Source organism: Ambystoma mexicanum, chromosome 8, assembly GCF_040938575.1.
Source record: "Ambystoma mexicanum isolate Mex_15411 chromosome 8, UKY_AmexF1_1, whole genome shotgun sequence".
Lineage (NCBI taxonomy): Eukaryota > Metazoa > Chordata > Amphibia > Caudata > Ambystomatidae > Ambystoma > Ambystoma mexicanum.
Window position 1 is genome coordinate 753878784 of NC_090929.1, and position 26254 is coordinate 753905037.

General features: G+C 45.3%; 1 protein-coding gene across 15 annotated transcripts in view; it reads left to right on the forward strand.

The window, feature by feature from the left end:
* The window catches only part of SORBS1 (sorbin and SH3 domain containing 1), an 862221-nt gene that overhangs the window by 737920 nt on the left and 98047 nt on the right, over positions 1-26254 (forward strand). For 8 of the 15 annotated variants that reach the window (XM_069610575.1, XM_069610581.1, XM_069610576.1 and 5 more), the window contains 3 exons: positions 1356-1550; positions 7801-8574; positions 10793-10906. In XM_069610575.1, coding sequence (XP_069466676.1) covers positions 1356-1550; positions 7801-8574; positions 10793-10906 — 1083 coding nt within the window. The remainder of the gene's footprint in view (positions 1-1355; positions 1551-7800; positions 8575-10792; positions 10907-26254) is intronic. The other 7 variants (XM_069610579.1, XM_069610580.1, XM_069610589.1 and 4 more) reach the window with 1 other exon arrangement.

Consider the following 26254-nt stretch of genomic DNA (forward strand, 5'->3'; position numbering starts at 1 on the left):
ACAAGTGATAAACTATTATGGGGGCAATGGATGTTATAATGTGTCATTAAGCCCACGTTCCAAGGGCTGGAACAGGGGGTAACAATCTGGCAGCCCAAGTTAACAGCCTAAGCAAAGCGAGGGCCATTAACAAGGGCTTCAGGCCGTTTCCCGCGTTCCAGCACTTGAAACGGGGGCTTAAGGCAATTAGCACCCCGGACTACCAAAGCGGTAACCCTGGAGCTAAAAAAAAAAGTATTTTCAGTCATTGAACAGGACACCTCGCGCGTCCCATTCAATGACTGAAAATACTGTCTTAAGATGGCCCCCTATGGAAAGGGGAGGCAGGGATCTGTACCAAGCCCCTCTTCCCTTTCCATGGCAGCCTGCAGAAGCCAAAGGGAAGGAGCGGCTGTAGGGATAAGTAGAGGGGGGGTGGGAAAAAAGGGACGGTGGAGGCTAAGCGGAAGATGGTGGCGGAGGGAGCCAGCCGTCGGGTGTTCTGGAATGCAGCCTTTCATCGCTGGTTCAAACCTGTGTTCCTAGCCACCTGACTGGCTAGCTCCTCCTGTCAGGGTGCTAATATGTATTGGCTTAAAGCTGTTCCAATTATTTACATTTTCTAAAGGATACGTCCCCTGCGGACCAAGTTAAAGGTTCTGAGGGAAGCATGAGACTTTAACAAGGTCCAAGGCACTTTTACAACCCGGAATAGCCCACAAATTAGGGTACAATGCCCTTTAGCTCCCCAACATAACATCTGAGGTGCTAAGGCTGTTGTTTTTGGATTGAGAAATGACCCAATCGAAGCGCACAGGCCGCTTCTCAAGTTAAAAAAAAATACAAGGAAAGTTGCACACCTTGAAAATGCTGATGTCCATTCTTCACTGCCATTGCTTGCCTGTGTATGCAAGTGAGATAATTCAGAAAGCCGAGGATGACAACAGGTAAGTATTTATTTGGCGATAAGAGGGAAGTGGAGTGAGTGAAGGAGGTAAATGCCACTGCAGGGAATTGCGCCGATCCGGTGGCTGGGAATGCGGGCCTTGTCAATAATTAAGGCCTGCATTTTGGGCCCTCTGATCATCTAAGTAACGTGGTTCGAGCTCTAATCATCATTTGGAGATGAATCTTGCAGAAAAAAACATAAAACATGATATTTGAAAACAATTTTAACGTCTATCACGTCCCTCACATCTTTCAAAGACTTTCCGCTCGCCAATCAAATAATCGCATATATTGTTGTGAATAAAAATGCACCCACATTGGCAGTAATGACTAATAACAATGTATTTGTTGAACTCCCTTCACCAAGTATGTGTCTTGTGTTCTTTTATAATTCCAGTTGCTATATTTTTTAATGTAATTTCCCACAGGGTGAGAGGATTACGCTAATTCGACGAGTTGATGAAAACTGGTATGAAGGAAAAATATCCAGCAGCAACCGGCAAGGTATATTTCCCGCAACATATATAGACATCATCAAAAGGCCACGTGTCAAAAATACATCAGACTATCCTGATATGCCAGTATCCTACTCTCCAAACCGAAGCGCGTCTACATCACCACAGGTAATTTCTGAATGCACTTTTTTTCTCTGTTTCCCATTGTACTATTATGGTTTAACACTTCTGCAAACAGTATTTTTATAATTGCAACCCAAGAAAGGGTGACTAGAGTTGTATACATGCAGCATTCACATGGAACAGATGCATGCATGATAGAGTTTAGGCTGCTTTTATATCCACCCAAGGCAAAGCACTGGACAGTAAGAAGGGCAGGTCCAAGTACATTTTAAGAAATCCACTGTGGTCTACATATCCCTCAGTAAAGTTGACCTCAAGTCAAAGAAGTATCTAAAAAATTGGATTCCCACTAAGGGAGTAAGACAATTGAAGGAGCAGGAGCACAATACAGCGGGGGAACACCATTGGCCTCATTGCCAGACCTACCTTTCCAGTCCAGTAAAAACTTCAACCATTCATCACTGTGTCAGCTGACTCAGATCTTATGGCTCTTTTGTACACTGAATAGCAAGTAACAGGCATGCACGTTTGTATACTTCTTCTTATAGGATTGTGGTTTGTTATTCACAGAGCCAGATATCGCATTAAAATCCACACAAATGTTTTTCCAGATCTTCAATTTTCAATATCTCCTTGATCAAGTGCATCCCATCAATTCCCATACAGCCGGCCTCGAGTCTCTCCTTTCTCTATATTTTGCCTTTAGAACACCTTTACACATTCTGCAGGGCAGCCTCCTACTACCACGAGGGCAAACTACAAAGACAGCAGAATGAAATCATTAGACAGGGTCATAAGCACAACCCTCCTCACTAGGAAACAAAGAGGACCAGAGAATATATGTGAGACACCAGCCAATCAATCTACAAGAATTGCCAGCTGAGTCAACTGTAACGTCCCAGGAGGATAGCTCAGCAGCAACGTGCTCGCCTTGGAAGCAAGATGACGCGGAGCAATACAGGTTCGATCCCCAGGTTATGCACTTAGACACCTCTGGGTATTAAGCACTGACGCGGAGCAATACAGGTTCGATCCCCAGGTTATGCACTTAGACACCTCTGGGTATTAAGCACGCTATAAATAACCAATTACAATTACGTCTCTGCAAGACCGCTCACCATGTACATCTCAAGATACTTTGTAAGATGATTCCAAAAAAAGAGTGTAAGCACAGTTGGCATGGCGACACAGTTATAAGGTCAGGAAAAGAGGATAAGAGATACGGAAATCTGACTTAAGATAACCTAAACCCCCCTCCCCAGCTGCCCAGAGGATGATATCCAGACCCCATCCTATGAGCCAAGAACACTATAAGCAGCCCAGTCTCCTCTGCAGAATGAATCACCTTGCATCATACCATTCATAAATAAACATCTCCAATTTCCACATCTATTCGAGCCAGGAAATTATTACAGTCTTAAGAGGAACCCATCCTGGAAGACTTCAATGTGTGGCTGGAAGAAAGGAAATATACTGTAACCAGAATTATCTCAGCAAACCTTGATGCCCTACACCTCAAGCAATTGGTAAGGGGAGCCACATACTAAATGGAATATTTTGCAATGAGAATCTGACAACATTGGCATCCTCCTTGCTCTGCCATACAGATACTATCTGTCTAAATACATGGAGGAATATCCAGATTGAACACATCTTTTCAGCCCTCAAACTCTCAAAAGACCACTCCACCTGCCATGGACCCAGGAATCCCAGACAAGAAATATGCTGCCTGAATTAATAACCCAAACCCTCTTCACACCCATCCTGATAATGCTTGTATAAAAGGCATGCTGCTATACGATACACCATAATCCCCTACAAGCTCAAGAAAGAGAACAGAAGGATGGAGCAAATCTGGAGTAAAAACTACTTAGAGACACCAGTCACTCATCTACGAAAATTGCCATCTGACATAACTATGATGTTACTGCAAGACCACCCACAATGTACAGGCCAAGATACTTTGCAAGATAACAGCAAGAAGGAGTGGAAATGCAATCGCAATACCCACACAGCTATAAAGACTGAAAAACGATGACACAGGAGAGCCACGCATCCAAATTTCAAACCTCAATGGACCCAGACCGACATAACCTGCACAAAGTACAATATCCAGGCCTTAGCATACCCAAACATGTGAGCCAAAGACAGCACGAGCAGCTCAGCCTCCTCTGTATGTTGACTCACCTTGTGTCACACTATTCATAACTAAACACTGCTTACACACCAAGATCCATGTAAGCCAGGAGATTATTACACTCCTAAGAGGATGCTTGTTCTCTAACTGGACAATGACTCGAATACACATGAGCTACTCATTATCAATACATGATCTACCAAAAAATATAGAAGACACACACACATCTATTACCATACAGAAAGCAACCACAGGAACAGTTTTCTCATCAAATGCCTGCTCCATAACCAAACACATCATGAATGCTTATAACCTACATTTGGAGCAGAACTTGCACGTGATCACTGAGTCCTGGCTAACAGGTGGTTATGCAGCAGTCTTTCATGAGTCCAATGCGCCTGCTTACAAAATCAAGATTGTCAACTGTGCCAATAGGAGGGGAGGTGAATAATACTTGTACACGTGGACTACATCAACAAAATAGTACCACTGCCAGACACTCCTTTACTGTGAATCTCTATTCTAACACTTGAAAGTGTCTCGCACATACATTCTAGTGTTTCTCCTTATCTGCAGACCACCCTCTTACAACCCTTCCTTTACAGACAAAACACATTTGAAGATGTAGAAACAAATCCTAACATTAACAAAATCGTGGAAAACGTCAACTTGTGGGTGGACAAAAAATGAATATATTACAACCATGATGATGTTCTCAACAAACATTGTTGCATTCCGCCAAAAGCAATTAGTGAGGGTGGCCACTCACTCAGCTGAACACACTCAGAGGAATATTTTGCTCTGTGACACTAGCAACATTGTTCACACGCCATCTGCCGTAGCAATACCATCTTGCTAATCCACTCATTTTACAACTTCTGTTTCACTTTCCAAATGCAATAAAGCACCACCACCAGCTTTCAGACCATGAGAAAATAACAAGTTGGAGTTGTAGCCCTTGAAACTGCAAAACACAGATCCTTCCCGCCATGTTACCCTGGAACCCTATATGAGGGACACAGTATACTTCCAGAATGAATAACCCAACCCTTCTACCAGCTCACCTTTATAATGCTTCCATACAAACCAGGCCGCTACATGCTATACCATTATCCTCAACAAGCTCAAGAAAGAGAAGAGAAGGATGGAGGAAACATGGAGGAAAAACTATAATAAGACTGACAAATCTGCATACTTCTGTGCTACTGACAATTCTGGATCAACATGGCACAGATAGTATATGGCCAAGGAAGCCTCAAACACAAAGCACATGCAACTTGCATAAGGCCTTTGAAGGAAAACGTTCAAATGTATTAAAATGTCAAAGAGCCAGTCACCCTGTAACACCACACCAGCCACTTTAACAGTATCTCTGTGACTCAATATTTGCGAGATTTGCCAACAAGATCTTACGATACAAGATCATCTGTACAAAAAGGGAGAGAATCTCAAAACTAACCACAAATGGAATTCACACTTGCTGCAGCAAGCTGTGGGACCTTGGGAGCTTTCCTCCCCTAACCCCTGCAAGGATACCTTACAACGTTAATACTAACAATTATAATACAAATCTGCTTAAAAAATATAAACGTGCCCTTGACTGATTTTGACAGTTAAAAACCTCTGATTTCATACTAAAATGTCTCCTCACCATCAATCCACAAGCTAAAGGAGTAGTGACATGCTCTTCATTTTATCTCAGGTCCATATTGGATTTTCCAAGACAGAACCATGGCAGTCAATTGGCCTAGTACTCTCAAGATGTGGTTACACCAACGACTTTTACCTAGCCCTCTTAGAATTCCCACTTAACCATCTACAAAGAATTCAAATCCCAGCCAACATCAAGACTCCTCTTGGAACTGTATCAATGGTAAAACATGACCCTTGCATGGCAGAACCTCTCTTACTTCACATCGATTACAGGATCCACTTCAAAACCATGTACATTTCTCACCATTCCTTCCACGGCGATGGTCAAGAAACCACCAAGAAATGATTCCATCCATACAAACTTGACACAATGCTTCGATCCAGCAATGTGTCTCTATTTGCAGTTTCATGCTTTGACAGGAAAAACTGAGGTAAGACACCCTTCTCAGCCTTAGCAACCAACCTATGGGGTTCCCTACCAAGGCAACTCTGCACTTTCGATGAGCATGTGACTACAAGGAACTCCATACATATCTGTTTACTGGGACACCCTAGAAAATCGTGCTGATGTGCTTGCTTTGGAAGCCAGACCCAATCGGGTTGATCTCACCCATGGACCCTACACAAAAAAAGGAACAGCAAGACATTTTATTGTGCTCCAGCCCAGGTGGGTTCAGGGACAATGAGAGCACACCTAAACTATCAATCCTTATACCGATGGGAATAAACAAATGGCAGTTAGGACCCCCTGGCCTAATTAACATTCTTCCTCCAGGATCCCTGCAGTATGCATTGTTCACTAACTTGCTCCCCATTTCATCTAACCATCTTACACTGTATACAAGGCTCGCCATGCACAATAAAGCTGAATGCATGCTAGTACCCCCTCACCAGCTCTCTATAACTCATGCAGCTCCATACAGCGCTTACGGTGGATACATCTCCATCACATTTACCATTCCATGGCATAAATACCCCACTAACCCCAGAACCACCCCCTCTTCTGGCAGGCCTTGCAGGTTGCGACTCAAGCAGGATCCGAACACCGGGGGTACCCTTCTGGATACACACACCTAATACGTTCTCACAAGGAATTTCTTATAAACATACAGGGCACAGAAAATTGGGTTTTTGTTCTGAACATTTCAGACCTGCCTCTCTCACTCCCGCACTAATGTTCCTCTAACCCCTTTTTTAAAGAAACATGCAGCAAGAGGCCATGAAAATGGTGCTATATAAGAGCACTTTATATCGCATATTGGGGACTATTTGTAGTATATTTCCCGTCTTTTCTGCACTTGCCAAATATTACTGATATATTTTCAAAAAGTGCAAAATGGCTAAATATGTTGCAAGGCAAAATGTGCTCCATCATTTAAAAAAATAAAAGCAATGAATTTGATGTCATGAAAAGAATTATTAAACAAGTTAAGTGCAACCTACCACTGTCACATCAAATGTTAAAACTACAACTGGAACCGGGTATTCAAAGTGGCCCACATATGCCCAGGTTCTGCTGGTCTGACATGCGTAGATGTGGTAGACAGGAATTGTCGAAAAACCGTTTTAAACCTGCGTTCCCCACATATAATTTTTTTCTGTACACATCCCACGCTTTTACACGCACTTACACAACTCGCATGGAACATTTACGCCTATAAGGTCCAGTTGTAACTTGTGCGTTCATAATGGTTTCTAAGATGCATTTGAACTTTTGTGGATTCACATTGTTACATTTTGGTGCGCATGAAGCTATTTCACTCAATGTGGAATCCCCTTGACCCAACTACAATTCCCCGACTCTCTATTGGGAATGTTCACTTTGCTTTTTCTACTGACAGGCCTACTCTTTTGTGAATCGACGGTTAGTGCTTTTGTGAACAGGTGTATCCTTACCTTCACCGTCAGTTATGACTTTTTCTAGGCATAAGTCATACATACTCCTGGAAAAAGCTTTTTATATTTTACCCTTACATCTTTAGGAAATGTATTGACCCAATCTGCAAACGGTTTCACACATACCGAAGGCGGTACAGACAAAAAATAAATCCTACCTTTATTTTACATGGAAATCAGGTTTACATGGCAACACTGCATTTTTATCTACGTTTCATTTTGATGTCCTCTTTATACAAAGTTATACTATTTTTAATGAAATCATGGGGATAAATATATTGCTAATAATGCTGTTGGCACATACTATTTAGGTCAGATATGAACCATTAATAGGCATGTTTCAAATAAAATAACACCATGTTTATTTATTGTAATAACTTCGGTTTATTTTTAATCATTTTGTTGACATTTTTTCTGCAAATAGATTATTCAGAAGACTTTAAAATGTAAATGAGTTTATTTTGTGCACTAATCAGTATAATTATACAATACATTTTCTACTTTAGCTTTTATATGGCATTCCTTTCCTCTCTTCATCACTTATACGTCATATTTTCTTATTGTTCTGCTTTTATTTGTGTTCTTTTCTCCTTTTTCCTTTTCTTTAAGTTTCCTGGTTACGACAGGCTTCACACTCCAACACCACCTCCTCCACCTATGATGCGCCGAGCATTCTCGCCAGAAGTGCAGGCTATCACCTCTGAGTGGATATCGCTCACTATGGGAGTTTCTCGTAATGGTACCCCTACCATCACCCCTCCTCTCCCTCCTAGGCCTGATTCCTGCCTTTATAACATCGACTATCTCACTCCATCGGCCGCAGGCAGTCCTACTCCCTCTGTTACACCTTCCGTTAGTCTCCACCATTACAACCTATCTGGAAGCTCAACTCCTTGCTCAGCCATATCCCCACTACCCTCTTTGTCTTCAAGACCACAGTCCTCTGCCCGCTATCTCAGTGTAATTTCTCCTCTGAGTGAAGACAGGCATGCTGGTTCACTCTCGCCAAACGCAAGCTATCGAAATTCCCCTCAGCCTCTAGTTGGTAGTCCAGATAATTATATCTTAGAACTTAATGATGTCGTAAGAGATCACTCCAAACTCCAAAAGCGGGAAGACATCAAAAATGATACAAGAGATGACCAAAAACCTGTTAATAAAAATGTGTGCAGACTACAGACACCTTCTAGAAAAGGTTATGCCAAGCCACTGTCCCGCCATGAGAGATGTATGAGCCCAGATCAGAAACCACACAATGCATCATTTGAAGAAGACACGCTGAGTAAGGAGCTCCTTAGCATTGTTCAGGGAAATAATGTCATGAAGACAGAACAGAGAAAAGGTGCTAATCGAGGTGAACTGAAAGACCATGAAAGCAAGCAGGTACCAATTGCACGTGTGTGCCACCTGTCCAAACTAAACCATCGACTCAGAGCTGATGAAATTCTAACAGTTTGCATTCTCGAGTAAAAAGCACTTGCATTGTTACTTGATTGGTCTGCATGCTCAGAGTGACGGTACTCGACACTACATCACGTGTTCTTGTGTTTAGCATTACTCGACTCGTGTTAAAGGGAATGTAGAGTAGAAAGGAGAACACTGTTGTCATGCTCGGGACTGTTATTTAATGTAATCGGAGATATCAACTCATGACCTTGGTGAATCATTTCTTGGGGTAGAAGGTACAAATGATGTGGTAGGTAGGTCCATGTCTCACTCTATGAAAAATGTGCGCTGCTATTTCATGTGTTCATGCACAGGAAATACACTCCAAAATGCAAAAGCAAGGAGGCTGATCTACCAATGGACGACTTTAAAACTGGACAGTAGTTTCCAGTCACAGTATTTGAAATGGTTGAACTGTCTTAATGTAGATATAAAACGGGATTCCCCTACTAAGAAAAACGTATCCTGTTTTAGTTTTAAAAAGCTAGCCAGGAAACCAATCAATACATCATCTAAAACGAGTAGCCGCCCATTGCTAGGCTCCCATGTTTGCTCTCATCTGAATGCTGTCCCGTCATGGCCTCAGCTCACTCTCATTTGCCGAAGAGGCCCATTCAGTAGCTAGCTGTGTGTTAGCGACCCTTTGGAACTCGTAGCAGCTGTATTTAAGGACTTGAGTCTGATAGACGAGGGGACTGGGAGTAAGTGCGAAAGCTGAGTAGTTAAAAAATAAACCTCTTTATGCAAGCTTCAATTTAGTCCCCAAGTTTCACACTTTCTCACTCACCCCACTTGCCACACTGCATATTCAGCCAACAGTCTGTGCTTAAGTCTCAACTATTTAGGTGTAGTCAGCAAAGGGGGGGGGGGTTCTTCCTACTTGTCAATTTAGGCATATTGATCCCTCCATCCCATCCAATCAACACACTGTTCTTGACAGAAACCCGACTAAAGCCAAGCCTGCATGTGCCAAAACTCTTTACGCCAGCTTTCACTTAATAACCAGATTTACTTTCTACAGAAAATCAAAAAGCATCTGGTAGGATTATCAGTGGTCTGGAAAGATGAGACCTCCTCTCAGGCATTCGCAAGCTCCCTGTCTGAACTAGGGTCCTTTATTGTTTACACATACCCATCAATCCGACAGCCCTCTCCTCCACCCCTGGACCAAGCATCAAAGCATTCCCTGCACTGAATCGTCTAAATAATTATGTCCTCCTGCTTGCTTGGTACTGAATCTCCAGTCCCTCGCCAACGCTCTTCCTTTCCTTCTTAAAGGTAGTAATAAGTCAAATTATAAATAATGTAAATACAATAATAAACATTCTCTAATGGGTAGTTTGCCAGATTCAGTGATATTTGTGCATATGGCAATTCTGGCACCAGTGGCTTGTATACCATTGTGGTAGCCCCCTTTCAGATGTCAGTATTCAGTTTGACTCTCCTTCATTTTTACATTTTTTCCAGCCTAGCATTAAGCATAAGCATCACTATTCTACCAACTTATTAGCATCTACAACATAGATGCCACCTGTGAGTGACTCGAGGTCACACGTCAGGAGCATATGGTGTTTCCTTTTTCTCTCCTTGATCCACCCTGTTCTTTTTATGGGACATCTAGATAAGATTGGGTCTTCCAAATGGTGGCCATTTGGGTATTTGAATTCGACAAGATGAGGTCACTCTGCAGAGCTCTGTTCTTTATATGCGGCTTTCTTCATCAGACCCCCCTCATCGTCAGCATGTTGATTTCACAGTATAGCTAGGCCTGCAACTCGAGAATGCAATGTAAACGTGTTATGTTGTTAATCCATGGGGACGTGAAGAAGTACTTTGCAGTCACTACTTCTAGATCACAATATCTTACTAAGATCCCAATAACATATTTCCTGATCTGAGCACTGTAGTTAGCAGGGCATATAGAAATCAATACTGGTACTATAGTCGTCACAGAAACGTCTTCATAGGTTCTGAGCCATAGAGTACATTTACTTTCTGTCAAGCATAATATCGTGCATGCGAGTGAGATTTCTGAGTGGGTTTGACCATTTAAAGGGTGCTCTCATAATGCATGCAGTATTTTTAAAAGTTTACAGGTATGATAATGGACGAGAAAATATGTATTGTGCTGACCAACCTCTCTTTCCTTTAAAAGACGTCCAACACACAATCTCTCTCTTCATCTGCCCTTTGCTCCTCTTCACTATCTCCCTCTGCTGTCACTGCACAGCCACCTCCAAGGCATAGGGCCAGGGTCAATATGTCACAGGTAACCATTCTTGCTGATGCTGTCTCTGTAGGTTTGCAGCGCACGCCGTGGTCTGCTTTAGGCCATTGATTTGCTTTTTAAGCTCATAGCATCAGTAATATCTGCATGCCTGCTAAATTGACATAGATAAGTATATTTAATGTGCTTTTTCTTAAGACTTTAACAATTCCATTTTATTACATGTACATGTAGCTTTTTTCTTAAGCTTCTTATCAAGTCTTGACGTCCAGGAGGCCTCCATAATACAACACTGAATGCTAACATTCTTAGAAAACTGTATAAAATATTTAATGAGTGAAATGATTTTTTGAGGATGTATTATAAGAGGCAATGCTATATACCATGGCCAATATTAGCCATTCGTATCCTTGGGAAAAGGGCTATAATACTATTAAAACATTCAAATAAAGAGGGATAGAGGAGAAACATTGGAATGATTTAGTACCGAGAGCATATACCAGCTGTTCTCCAGCATGGGGTCTGGCATGGATTCACATGCTCATGAATATTCCGTCATCAGACTGGGAATCCTTGGTGAAAGAAAAACTGTTTCGCTTTAGCCTGAAAACTGTATCTTACTCAATATAACCAATCACTGTCCTTTGGATCATACTGCCCCCATCAAATGGCAGTCATGGTGGCCATCTTCAGATTTTTAACCATACGTAGTGTTGGGAGTCCTCTCCTATCACTCTTTGTGCCTTTTTTGATATGTTGAGTTTTTTCTACAAAATTAGTCTTTTTTGACTGACACTGTTCCATCTCCAACCATCAAACGAATACTGGCAGCGGGGACCCAATTTCGGCAAAGATCACCTTCCATCACAGATCTTCTCTTCGATGTTTTTTGAAGGCCCAGGCATGGACCTAGTTCGCACCTCGACGATGTCGGAAGAGAAGAGGAGTCTCTTCAAGCTCTGCACCAACTGCGGCCTTTGGAACTTCTACATTGAGGATCGGCATCTCAAGTGGCTATATTGCCTTCACCCGGACCATGATGAGGAGGGATGCAAAATTTGTAGCGGTTACCCATAGAAGACCAGGAAACACTGTTACTGCAGGTTAGCAACGTGGCTCAAGGGGGGGAAGGCTTCTGACTCTGCCTCCTGTCGCAGCCATGCTTCACCCAGGACCAGGCCGGTCATATGAGCGTGCTCACTCTGAGAATGTCTCTGGCTAGAGGATCCAAAAGAAAGCCAAACACCATGCTGAGGATCCGAATAGGATTGCCGTGGCCACAGTTCGGGAAGGACCTGTTCCCGTCTCCATATCCATCCACGGAAAGCCTGCAGGTGGGGGCCCGGGGTACCATCCATAAGGAAGTCCCTGACCCCTTCGAAGCACTGTTCCTCTTCTAAGCACTAGGGTATGAAGGAGAGGCCCAAGACCTTGATGACGGCTCTGTTTGCCAACGCTTCATCTTCGGTGATGACCACTTTGTTCTCCAAGGGCTCTGTTTTGTTAATGGTGACCCCGTCGCCAACCACTCTGTCGATGGCTAGGGCGGCTGCCATCCTATCAACAGCCCCGTCGACATCCATCATTACTTCGGCAATGGGAGGGGCCATTACGACAGAGGTGTCACAGTGAAGATGACGGCTTTGCCATGGGTGTCTTTAGCTCCACGCCTACCGACAGCTGCGCCCACGATTCCTGAGGATGCGCCTATGCATGAACAGGCTCCCATCATCATCTCTTTCCCTAAGGATTCAGGGAGATTGAGGGTTCTGACACCTCCTATGGATTTTCTCCCCAGGGTGGGGAAGGTGTCCCAGGCAAGCCTGGAGAGTTCTCCAACAAGATCAACCCAGATATATACCAGCTCTGATGACGACCATCTGCCCGAAGGTTACTATTCGGACGATGAGCGAACCTGCTGCTCCAGTTCCAGGGCCAGTTAGTAGTCCTCTGAGACCTCCAGTGAGGAGTCCCCCTAGGAAGAGTCCAACAAGGTCAATGCGCTCATCAAGCCCTGCCAAGTCAAGGCGGCAACCTTGCACGCAAAGTCAAGATTCTGGCCGGCGACACTGCCTCCAGCAGCCCCCAGAGAGCAATGACCCTGGTAAGGGAGGTGCCTACACATACCGACACAGGCACGGACACGGCATCAACCCATACTGATGAGTACGATGACTATGTGCTGGCTGATGGTGAGCCTCTGGACACAGGTGGGCTCCTTTCATAGCATGCCGTCCAGGGCCTCTGCTCCGTTCAATTTGGTCCTGGAAGAAAAGAAGAAGGAGGGATTCTTTTTTCAGCGCCGGGAGTCTTCACTGAAGATGGTCATGTCCATTCTGCTGCTGGATGATGTCTGGGAGGAAGGGCTGGAGCTGTTGAAGACACTGCATTCCGCCCCTCCCAAAAGAGATAGACTGGTGAAGAAATATAGTGTACCTGACTCAGCCCCCAGGTGCTTGAAATCTTAGCCTTCTCCAGACTCCATTGTGTCTGCCGCGTCCAGGATATGCTCGGCAAATCCATCATCCTCGTCCATGGTGCCTCCGGATCAGGAGGGGAAGAAGCTGGATGTGATGGGGAAGCACATCATTAACACTGCGGTTTCCACCAACTCTGGTACAAGCTCTGTTTGATCCTGGACTTCCTGCTAGAGGACAAGAAGGCTGTTGCCCGAGATGACCTTGGACCATGCAATCATGGTGATTCTGGATATTGCAGACTCTGGCTTCTGCCAGAAGGGCAACAGCATATCCCTTCAACACTAAGGTTGGCTGAAGGCTGCAGCCATGCAGTCCAAGGAGATGGACATGCCTTTTGACATGAACAGTTCCTGTGGACAGTCCGGTCAATTAAGACTGACACAGAGACTGCACAGTCCCTGAGGATGCTGAGGCAGAGAAGATCATCGTCCTTTTGTTCCTCAAGAACTGCACATGGCTCACCTGCTGCAGGAAGTTCAGGCCATGTTAAGAAAGGGGCCAATCAAGCCCATCCCCCAGTGCTTTTGGGCCCCCGCAGTGTACTCCAGATACTTTCTGGTACGGAAGAAGACAGGAGGGTGGTGGACGATCCTAGACTTAAGGCACCTCAACAAATACCTGAAATCCCAGAAGTTCAGGATGGTCACGTTGCAGCACCTGCTCGGCTAGCTGGAGGAGGAGAATTTCCTTGGACCTGGAGGATGCTTGCTTTTATGCAAAACATCATAAGTTCCTGCGGTTTGTGGTCCAGGGGCGGCACTATCAGTTCAAGGCTCTGCCCTTCGGCCTGAAGTTAGCGCTGGGAGTGTTTACCAAATGTTTGGTTTCAGTGCCGGCGCATTTCCACCTCAAGGGGATCCACGTCTACCCTTATCTAGACTACTGGCTGATCCGCTCCTGGTCCCACGCACTGGCAGTCCAGCAGCACGCCGGACAGACCATTCACCTGCTGACAGATCTTGGATTTTCCATCAACTATCCGAAGTCCTAGGTGGAGCCATTGCAGAATGCTCTGCTCCTGGCCTCGACCTCAACACAGTCCAAGGCTTGGCGACCCCCTTGGAGGAGAGGTTGTTGGCCATTCTGAGGAAAGTGCAATGCCTGTGGTCGGTGCTGAGCACAACGGTGTGAGCCATCCAGTCATTGCTGGGGATGATGTCCTCCTGTATCTACCTTGTCCCGTTATGCAGACTTCATATGAGGCCTCTTCAGGAGTTTATGGATGCACCATGGCTGCAGATCATGGGCAGTTGGACAGACAAGATCACCTCAGTGGAAGGGTGGGGGCCCACAGCAGACAGTCCCACACCAGGGGCCTCTGGCTTCTGGAAAGAAAAGGACCTTCACATCAATGTCCTGTAACTTCAGGCGCCTTTTGGGCCATTAAGTTGTTCCTACCACAGCTGAAGGGGAAATGGTACACATCTTCACGGACAACACTACCACCATGTTCTACATCCAGAAGCAGGGCAGGATGCACTCTCCTGTGCTTTCGGGGAGGCCCAGGCCCTGTGGCACTGGGCCATTCTTCAGGGCATGTAGTTCATACCCTTTCACCTTGCAGGCATCAAGAATACCATTGCAGACTCACTCAGCAGGGAGCTACGATCCTGCCATGAATGGGAGCTTCAGCAGTTGCGATTCTGCCATAAATGGGAGCTTCAGCAGGTGCAAGTATCTTATCTCTTCAGCTAGTGGGCCGGCCCCTAATCGACCTCTTTGCGACAGCAACCAACTCCAAGTGCCAGAGGTTCGCCAGCAGGTTCCCACAGCCAGGGAGCCTAGGGGATGCCTTCTCGTTCACATGGGAGGGGCTCTCTGTGTACGCCTTCCCTCCAATTCCTCTCCTGCTATGTATGATCAACACACTCAGACAGCGTCATTGCAGGATGAAACTCATCCCTCCTGCGTGGCCTTGGCAGATCTGGTACCCGGACCTGCTCCGTCTGTCAGTGGTCCCGTCCGTCTGGCTACCTCCAATTCCCAACCTTCTTGCCGGAAAGGACAGAATGATTCTGCACCTCGACCCAGCCTCGCTTAGCCGCATGGCCTGGCTCCTGCTGCCCGAGAGTTTGGACATTATGCTATCCCGCTGGAATGCAAGAAGATTCTGGCCAAGGCCAGGGCTTCCTCTAGACTTCCATGGTACAGTCACAAGTGGACCCATTTTGCAGTACAGGACTCAGAAGATTACGCTGCTGAGACTCGCAGCTCTGCAGCTTCTTCCCTATCTGCTTTCCCTGGCCAAGGCTGACATGACTCATGTCCCGATCAAGGTGCATCTGGCTGCCATATCCCGTTACACCAGGACGCCTGGTAAGCCATCCCTGTGGTGGCACAGGCTCATCAAGGAGTTCCTCAAAAGCGTCTTCAGGACTTTTCCACCAGTGAAGGCCACTGCTCCAGCTTGGGAGCTTTTTGACTAAGCTCATGGGGGCACCATTTGAACCCATGCATCAGGCCGCTTTGTGGTTTCTTTTGTGGAGGACAGCTTTTTTGGTGGCCATCACCTCAGCCAGGCGGGTCGAGGAGATCCAGGCCCTCTCTTACAAGCAGCCGTAATTGTCTTTCCATTCTACAAGGATGGTGCTATGGACCCACCCCACCTTCATGTCAAAGGTTACTTCAGATTTCCATCTCAATGAGCCTTTGGTTTTGCCAGTCTTCTTCCAGAATCCTTCTACGCTTGCGGAAAGGACATTGCATTCGCTGGACGTTGCTGGTGTCTCGAAGTTTTATGTTGCATGCACAAAGGACTTTCAGAAGACTTCTGAACTTTTTGTAAATCTTTGACCTGTGAGTGGGTAGACCCTGTCCAAGGCTTCCATATCCGGTTAGCTCTCCGGCTGCATTATGCACTGTCATCGTCTGGCTAACAGACCTCTTTCAGGCCAGCCGAGAGCTCATTGCACCAGAGCCATCGGAGCAACAACAGTGTTTCTCTCTGGTGTTCCCCTGCTCAACATCTGCAAGGCTGTTACATGAAGGTCGAACCACACCTTCATGAGATTATACTGCATCAACAGGGATTCTAGGGAGGAGTCCCGGGTCTGCCTAGCGGTGCTACAGAGCCTGCTTGTTTGTGGTGAGTCTGTTCCAGGGGTAAGTGTATTGCTTCTGTTGAGTTTTGGCACCTCCCGTGTGTATATGTACTGCTATGTAATCATATTCATGAGCATGTGAATCCATGTCAGAGCCCATGCTGGAGAAGGAATAAGTTACTTACCTGTACCTCCTGTTCTCCAGCATGGGTCTGGCATGTATGTGGCATTTCTCAATACTGTGACCCACTGGGAAATCCTGGTGGCACTCAACAGCTAGAAACGGATAAGGGAGAGGCAGTGTCTCAGTTGACAGATGTTATTGGCACACTTAATCCATATGCAGCTCTGCGTGTCATCGTCATATGGGTGGATTGCCACATCCAAGTCAGAAAGGAGCTCCCCAAGTGGGTCAATGTAGAGGATGGGGATCGCGGAGGAGAGGATGGATCCTTGATAATCTCCATAGCTTATGGGGTGGTGTTGAGTTTTGTTGGTGCAGAACTGTTGTCTGTTTGTGAGGTAGGAGGCGAGCCACCTCAGGACCATTTAATCAAACTCCATGTGATAGACAAGGCTCATGGACATCATGTATGAGCCACCAAGGAGGTCTCTCTTGCTACCCGTGTGGTCTCTTGCTACCCCTACCCCTAAAAAAAAATCTAAAAACAAAGGTTTTTTTTTTTTTTAAATTGAGGCTTCTGGGCTGTGGCCAGCAGCATGTGGAGCTTTGTTTCTGGAGTGGCTGGTTTTCTGATGGCTATAGCCGGTAAAATAGCTAAGTGGGTTGAGTGCTGGCTGCTGCAATGTGTGATCTGCAGCTTGCAGGTTCAACTCCCAGCTAGATCAACTCAGCCTTTGATCCTGCTGAGGTTGATAAATGAGTACCCACACAGGTTGGGTGATATTGTATGTGTATTTGTTCTATAAAGCGCTTAAGCGTAAGTGCTTTATAATAATAAAACATTATCGTTCGGCCTTGGACATCTGCTTGCATTCACAGTGAGTTGGTAATATGGGCCTATACACATTGATATTAACGATACATATGGTGATCCATTCTTGTATGAAATGTATATCACTTTAAAGCAGTGGTCTTCAAACCTTTTGGGCCTGGGCCTGCCCTGAGCAAAATTTGGACAGGCCAGGCCCGCCCTGAGCAAAATTTGGGCAGGCCGGGCCCCACCAAAAATGCCAAGTGGACAGTATGTATTGGGCGCCATCACCTGCTCTCATCACAGTCGCTGGGCTCCCTCATGCCACTCCTACCCAGTCCCTGGGCTCTCCCCACCCCATCACACACCCTTGGCTCTCCCCACCTTACTCCCACCACTATCCCATGGTTCCTACCCCATCCTGCTCCGACCAAAGTATCTGAGCTCCCCCCATCCCGTTCCCAACACAGTCCGAGGGCCAGTGGCGCCTTGTGAATTTGTTAAGTGATGGGGCATTACTATTTCCCCCAAAAATGCCATTGCGACTGAGTGCATTGAGGGAGCCCGAACCAATCAAAGGGGGTTCGGAGGGGTTTTCCCCCGGGAATCTTTTTATAAGAATAATGGTTTAAAATGTTGCATTGTAGAGCATACCTTAAAAAAAAAGGGGTAAATAGCCAAACAGTTTGCAATTGGTGCTGGGGTGTCCAGGGGCAGGCATGACATTTTTTTATGGACATCTATGAGAGATGTCCAGTAAAATGTTACCAACCTTGTCCCCTGGGTCCCACTGGGCCTAACACAATCAGCGTGATTATGGGCCTCATTACACGGAAGGCGGTAAGGGTTAACGGTCACCGGTAATGCTACCAGTGACCGTTAACCCTTACCACCTTATTACGAGGTCCCTTTACGGGTTGGTACTTTAACGCCTGCTTTTAGCAGGCATTAAAAAACAAACCCGCAAAGGGACCTTGGTGCTATTTACGGTACCGCAATTTGCCTGTACCAAAAATGCAAAATGCTAGTGTGGGCCAGTCAAAATGGACCACCTTTTTGGCCAATGTGGGAGAGTTTGATGAGTTACTTCTCTATGCAGTTAGTAATTTTGACCATTGTTGCTGAATAAATATTCTTTAAATATCACAATTTACTTACATGTTAACACAAAGCACCCCCTTGGGTACTATTCAGTCTGTGACTAAAGGAATGAATATCCATTTATAACTGCAGGCCACTTTTTCATCAGTGCCTGAGCAGTTTCATGCTCAGCCCGACCATGTGAGCCGCCCCAGCCCATTTCTTCCAATTTAAAGAAAAGAAATATCTTTCTTTTTTTTTCTTTTTTTTAACATTTCATTTCATGGCGGGCTCTCACGGCCCCCCAGGGATGCCCCCGCACCCACATACCGCTGCTTTACAGTGATATTGTAACCATATTTTTCATAGTATACTTAGAAACAATGCTATTTAATGCCACTTCCTGTTTTGTCAAGGGGTGAAAGGTCATGTTTCATCGCTTCCTGTGATGTCTCTTCTGGGTGGGGTCAAATTACATTGCTTCCTGTGAAGTCATCAGAGGTCAAGGGTCATGTGATGTAACTTCCGCTACCCTTGGCATTTTGGTGAAATGACGTCCGTGACAAGGCTACTGAGGATGACCTTCAGGTTAACAATGCCGAAGGCAGCTAGCAGGTCGAGAAGCACAAGCAGCCATGGGTATCCCTTGTCTATTCCATAAAGGGCATTGTCGATGACTTGTGTGGTCGCTCTCTCTTCTGCATTTTAGTTAGAAACCAAAGAAACTTGTGTTGGGTGATGTAGTTGGAGGGAGATTACTTTTTAGATGATATTTCAAATGAAAAGTAGGCGTGTGATGGGGCAGTAGGTGGCAGGGGCATTTCGGTTGAGTGTGACTTTTCTCAGCAATGGGAGGGTTTGGTTATTCCTCCTCATGGAAGATGCCTTAACTGGGAGGGAGGCATTGATGATGTGAACAAGAGGGCTGAGAGCTTGTCCTGAGATGGATTTCACGAAGCCTGGGGGAGGATGTCCATTTTGGAGAAGGTGTCTTGAGGGCTGTAAAGATGCTAAATTGGTCTTCCTGGTTTATCATCTTGAATATGAACTTTGAAAAGTTGGATGTTGATGTCCTATTTGATGGCATTGAATAGTGAGCCGCTCTTGCTACGTACTTCAGGTGTGGTTCAAGTGTGGTATTTTGCTGTTGTGATGATGATCATCTGCGCTGATCACAGTGTCTTCAGGTTAAGGAGATCTTTTAGTTGTTGGTCTTCTCTCCAGATATTTGTGTAGCAGATGATGTTTCTCCAGACAGCATTCTGGATGACAAAATGGCCTCTGCTGGAGACATGGACAGGTGGAAGTCTCGTCAGGAGCAGTGCTGGTACTCCAGTCAGCCCCAGGGGAGCACTCATTCTGATAATCTTACAGAGAATATGTTGATAATGGTCTATTATTAGGAAATTGTACATACACACATTTTTTGTATAAGCAAACACATGCAATCACTAAATATATTATTAATTAAGGGTGGGCCTTATTTCAAGTCTTGTAGTAATGGTATAAACATAGTGCAAGAGACAGAATTAAAGAAACTCTGAATCCTTTCTACAAGAACAGAATCACAGACTAAGATAGGAAATGCAGAATCCATCGGGAAGAGTCTGTCCTGTGGAGTATCACAGAGGTCCTTGCTCACCTTGGCCAAATTAGTCAGCCCTCCACAAATGATCAGAATATTTACACGTCATTTTCAACAGTATACAGATGAACCAGGAACACTTAAAAAACGTAAAAATCACTGACACACGTAAGAAGACAAAGGGCCTCATTACAACTCAGGCGGTAAGGGTTTTACGGCGGCGTAAACAGCGCCGACCCTTACCGCCTGAGTACGAGGTCCCTTAGCGCCATGGAGGTTTTAACACCTGCTTTTAGCAGGTGTTAAAATCCATGGCGCTAAGGGACCATGGAGTTAATTACGCCACCGTAATTTACGGTGGCGTAATTAACGCCTTCCCCACTCCCATTATGCCCTATGGGGCAAAATGGGAATGGGGAAGGGTAAATGGGAAAATGGGGATTTACCGCCCCGCCAAGGTTGGAATGGGGCGGTAAATCCGCCAACCACCATGGCGTAAACGTAGTTTACGCCATGGTGGTAAAGTCATGGCCTAGGCGGTAACTTACCGCCTGGGTCGTAATGAGGCCCAAAGACTGTTCTAACATGTGTTTGAAAAAAGCCTTAGCATTGTGTCACACAATTAAATAAAAATACATAATTCAAGGGCCGGTCTTAGCTTCAAAGCAGCAAAATAATTAAGCAATATGCCCCGAGCGGCAGGGGCATTACTGAGTCAGGTAATGCCCCGTGGCCCATAGTTAAAGGTCCGAGCGAAGCCTTCTGTTCCCAGCACGTCCGCTCCCTAAAAAATAAAGAGAAGCAGGTAAGTGGGGTTGGGAGTGCGGGGGGAGGAGGAAGGGAGGGGGAAAAAAGAAAAAAAACGTACCTGGGTCCCCGGCGGGGGACGATGAAAGCCTCCAGCCGTGTGGAGGCTCAGAGCGGGGATGGCCCTGCTTCAAGTCTCCACATGGCTGGAGGCTGCCATCGTCCCCCACCGGGGACAAAGCAGGCAGAAGGTAAGTGGGGTTGGGAGGGTGGGGAGGGGGCAGGAAAAAAAATACCTGAATCCCCGACGGGGGACGAAGGCGGCCTCCAGCCGTGTGGAGGCTCGGAGCGGGAATGGCCTTGCTTCGAGCCTCCTCATTGGCTGAGGGGCTGCCACGCCCTGGCCGGGGACAAAGGCGTGGAATCCAAGTGATTCCCGGCCTTCCCTGGCAAGGGGCAATCAGAATGGTTCTTTCATTCTGATTCTCCCTCGCCAGGTACTAATAGCACATATCAATGGAAATGTGTGAGCAACCTGGCCATTGGTACCCTTTGAACATCCCTTGACCCATATCTAACCTCATAACAATAGAATAACCATGTATTTGGCGGTCACACTTTAAGCAATGAACTGCCCCTTGAGTGTGCTGAGACGGACTAAAGGCTATTCCCAAGCTCCAATCACACATAGCCAGAACCTATTCACAAATGGAGATTAATCAATTCTGTGTACGTCGCCCTTTCTGCATGTTCCGTAGCTTTGCAAAGATGAAAATTTAAACTTGTAGATGGTGATGGGTTACAAGATAAAGTATTACACAATTCGCAATAGTAAGAACGATGAAGGCCTCATGTATATGCAAAAACAATTCTAAAAATAAAAGGATGCACTGCTAGAAACTAATTTTACCAAATAAAGGAATGGATACAACCAGATAAATGAACTATACAGACCCATTTAGAACCTTAGAATATACTTTATATTTTAGTCAACTGTTATATTCAGTGGGTTGAAGATAAACATTGCTCTGGGTTCACCAAGTGTGAAAAATACCTGTTCAGTACCAATAACAGGTGCTTGCTATACAAAGTGACCATCTAACAAAATTAGATTTTTAAGTTGCTGCAAATGGCAACTTCAGGCTGAGGGTATTGGTTGATGGTGCAAAGCCCTTTAGTTATCCAAAGCTTTTACTAATAGTCTTATCAGTTAAGGATGTAGAAGTCCCCTTCAGGATTTGGGTGCAATGAAGGCACTATGCCCTCAGCTTGTCTGGCGACGGGCAGGTGAAAATTCACGTTCAGACTTAGATGCAGTAATGATCTTACCCTCCAGGGACTTTTCTTTTGATCAATATGGTCTTTTGTATATTAGTACCCAGCGAGGGGGGAGGCTCAGAGCGCGTGCGTTACCAGACAGTAATCCCGCCACCCTAAGCCTCCTCGGGGCTGGCGTCCACCGCCGGGGAATCAGGTTAGTCTTTCCCTCCCGCTTCCCCCATCCACAGCATTCCCTACCCTCCCTCCCACCCCCACTTACCTTCTTTTCTGTCCTTTTCGGGAGCAGATGCGCTGGGAACACTTCTGTCCCCAGCACGCCTGCTCCCGATCTGCGAAAGGCCACCATGGAAAGGAAGAAGGAACTACACATAGTCAATTCCCTCCTTTCCATGGCGGCCATTTTGTTTGTTTACTTTTTTCACTTATTTTCAATGGCCGCCATGGAAAGGGAAAACCGACTTCATTTTCTCTTCCCCAGCGGCCATTTGTTTAAAAAAAAAAATTCTGTTACGAAACGATTGAGCGTTTCGGAACAGAATAAAAAATGCTTTTAGTACCCCGGTCTTACAGGCTGGGTACTGACAGCAATTATGTCCTCACAGGGGGGCATTACCACTTCAGGTAATGTCCCGGGGCCTTTGTTAACTACTGTAACTATGGGCCCCGGGGCATTAACTGAAGTGGTAATGCCCCCCTGCCCAGGGCTTATTTCTTAAGCATGATCCACGCTAAGGCCCTCATTACGAGTAAAGCAGTGCAGTAAAAAAGTGGCTGTATTTCCATTACCAACACTTTTTTTGGTGGTAAAGGAATAACCAGCAATTCTGACTGCACTGCCAAATTCCGATATTAACTTGACCTGGTTGTAGTTATTTGTTTATTTGGTAAAAGTAGTATCTGGCAGTATATTGATGTTGCCCATACATGAGGTCTTTAGCGTACTAGCTCTATTTCGAGTTGTGCAATACTTATCATGTAACCCATCACCATCTTCAAGTTCAAACAATTATATTGGCAAAGCTACTGAACACAGAGAAAGGGTCATTTACACAGAATTGATTAATGTGTTTGTGAATAGGTTCTGGCTATGTGTGATTTGAGCTCAGGTATAGCCTTTACTCGCCACTATAGGGCCAGTTCATTGCTCAAAGTGTCAACTTCAATTACATGGTTATCCTATTGTTATGAGGTTAGATGTGCGTCAAGGAATGTTCCAAGGGCACCAATGGCAAAGTTTCTAACCTATTTCCATTGATAGGTGCTAATTCTTTCAATCCTTCTATTATGGGTCGTTTCCATAGTGCTGCCACTTTGAAGATAAGACCTGCCCTTGAATCGGGTATTTGAAAACAGTATTAAGCTGAAGCATTTGCTTGAAGTGGATGAGTCACCTCCAGCGGGATGCTTTAGGTAAATCCTCCACTTTACGGCCAGAAATCTGCAAATTCTCTGCAGGGTATTATGGCCAGAAATTCCTATGGAATCCTATGGACTGCAAAAATGGGAGTTGGCACCACCCTACCACCACTTGTAATTCTGTGGAAATGCCATGGTACTGGGTGGCAATAAGGGTAAATGAGTGTCGAGGTAAATCACCAGAATTATCACTAAACTCGTAATGAGGCCTACATGTTTTGATGAATTTCTTGTTCCATGACAAGATCACTGCATCAACCTGCTGCATGATTATCTATGTTGGGCTACTTAATCATTACTTATTTGGAAGATGAAAGTGAGACCCTGTCTCCAAAATTACAGAGTTTATAATAACCCGATTACCTGTGATAATCTTCATTGTGCCGAGTCTTGCAGCCTTCATCAGAGTACTCACAATTATGGTATTTTGGCCTGCACGCACAACACTTTAAATGTTTTGCTTCCAGGCACCTCCGCTTTGACTCTGCTTATCTTACCTACAAATGAGAGGGGCACAGAGCAAGATATCCTGAATAATGCCAAGCACGGAACTCCATCCTCAACCCCATCTTTTGATGGTACGGATGCAGCATGAATACTCTGATGAGGACTACCAGACTCAGTGTAATGATGATTGCCATACATACTCAGGACATTACCTGTGCATCTGGAGTCCTTTTTACCCCCCTCACAATTGAGGATTACCCATCCCACAGCAATGGATGCAGCAGATACTTCAGAACATTTTCGACCATGCTACCTCACTGGCAACTGCACAACTCATGTTTTATTACAAAAAGGATGCAAATAATGAACCCTCCCCTTAGTATCAACATAGGTCCCAAGATGGTTGAACCAACTTCCTAACTAAAACCTACATGGACCAAGTAATGGGAGGTGAATGTGTAGGGAGAGGCCTAGGTTTCCACCCTACAGATATCAGTCACAGAGGCTGCAATAGGTTTTTCTCATAAAGCTGCCACGGACCCTGTTGACTGTCCCTGAATGATATGGGGAAGGGAAATGCCCACTAACTCGTAAGTCTTCATGATGATTAGCTTTATTCACTTTCTCAGTGTGCCAACTGCCTCAATTGTACTCTCTACATTTGTAACAAAAGTAAGGAAGAAGTTGTTATACTTTCAGAGGAGGAGTATCTCTCCAGCTAATAAAACAATGCTCTCCTGACAAGTAAATTCAAATCAGTAGTGGTGTCACCCAGCCCTTTTCTCCGAACCGGTAACACCACTTTTTGTTCCAATTGAAAAGATTAACCCGTTTTTGTCAAAAAAATAATAATTTGAGTGTAACAGTGCTACTTCAGCTGGAATTGTTAAATAGGGAGCCATGCAAGCCAGGGTGCCCAGATCTCCCTGTTGTGGGCAGATCTAATTGCCACCTAGGATAGGGTTTATAAGAAACCTGTGACATGGCTGCTTCGTCATCTCGCTCAAGTAAGGGCCCTTGTAGGGCATGTAAAACTAGTGGGCAATCAAATATTGTCAGACTGGACTTTTTAGGGGTGTTAAATAGGATGAATTCTTTCTGTGGCCTAGAAATCAGAGATTCGATGTTGTATAGGTCCTCCCAGTGTTGTCCGAACACCCTTTGAGCTCGAACTCCAAAGGTGCACTGCAAAACCCTTTTAAAATCCAGCTAACAAAAAATCTAATTCAGGCGGAGGTACGTGTCAGAGGATGGGTGCTTCTGCCGGATGTCCATGATTATTCAAATTACACAAATTTGGAATCCAAAAATTACAAATTTGAAATGTTCGTAATGGCAGTAATCACAAACATCACCCCACCCGCTAACCCCCTCCCTCCACCTCCCTAACACTAACACTGCCATCCAAATGTATCTGTTCTCTCTCACTGCAGTGCTCACCCTGCGACGTGAGTTCTGCCTCTCCATCTAGAGGCGGAACTTCCTCTGCAGGGTGCTTTTCTTTTTTTTCTTCAAACTTTCTTTGTCCCCTGCTTTGCCAATGCCATTATAGAGAACAAGGGTGCAGGGGACCCCCACGCAGCCCTGTTCCCCTTATTTGCTATAATGGCACCGTATGGTGTATTTATTCAACATTTTCGGCTGCACGTAGTTTTCGTACAACCGAAATTTGAACAAATGGCACCATACAGTTATTTCTTTATGGTCATTTCTACGGATACCCCTCTCCCAATAAGCCCTTGCTGAAAGGGACTACAACGGTGTGCATACAATCGTCTAGACAAGGGTCAACCTGATTCCTGCACCTTTGAGGCCCCCCTCCACCTCACCCACCTACATACATTCAACCTCCATACTGTTAGTTATTATAAGAACATCACTTGCAATGACACCAGTGGTCTCTTCGGATGTGACAAGGGTAGTGACAGCTGCAAAATCAGAGGAATCCAAGATCTCCTGGGCCAGTGTGGAGACACCAGCAGGACATCTGCCTTCTTGCACCCATCATTGTTAGTAATCTTTCTAATAATAGGAAAGCAGGGAATGCATAAAGGATACCCAAGGGCAAAAGAGCACATAAAGCATCCATCCCCAGGCCAGTGGGACTGATCTGTGTGTATAAAATAATGCAACTTTGCTGTGGCTCTTGATGCAAACAAGTCCATCTCTAGAGTCCTAAGTTCCCTGTATATCATTTGAAAAAGTCTCTTGAGACAAGCCATAGTCCAGAGAAGAAGGGAACATCCCACTGAGCTGGTCGACCTACACATTGTGCAGGCCACGAAGATGGATGACCTAAACCTAAAATGCATATCCACTGTAGAAACAGCAGAACAGATGCTGAGCATCACTAAGTCAGGTCCCACGATTCTGATTCC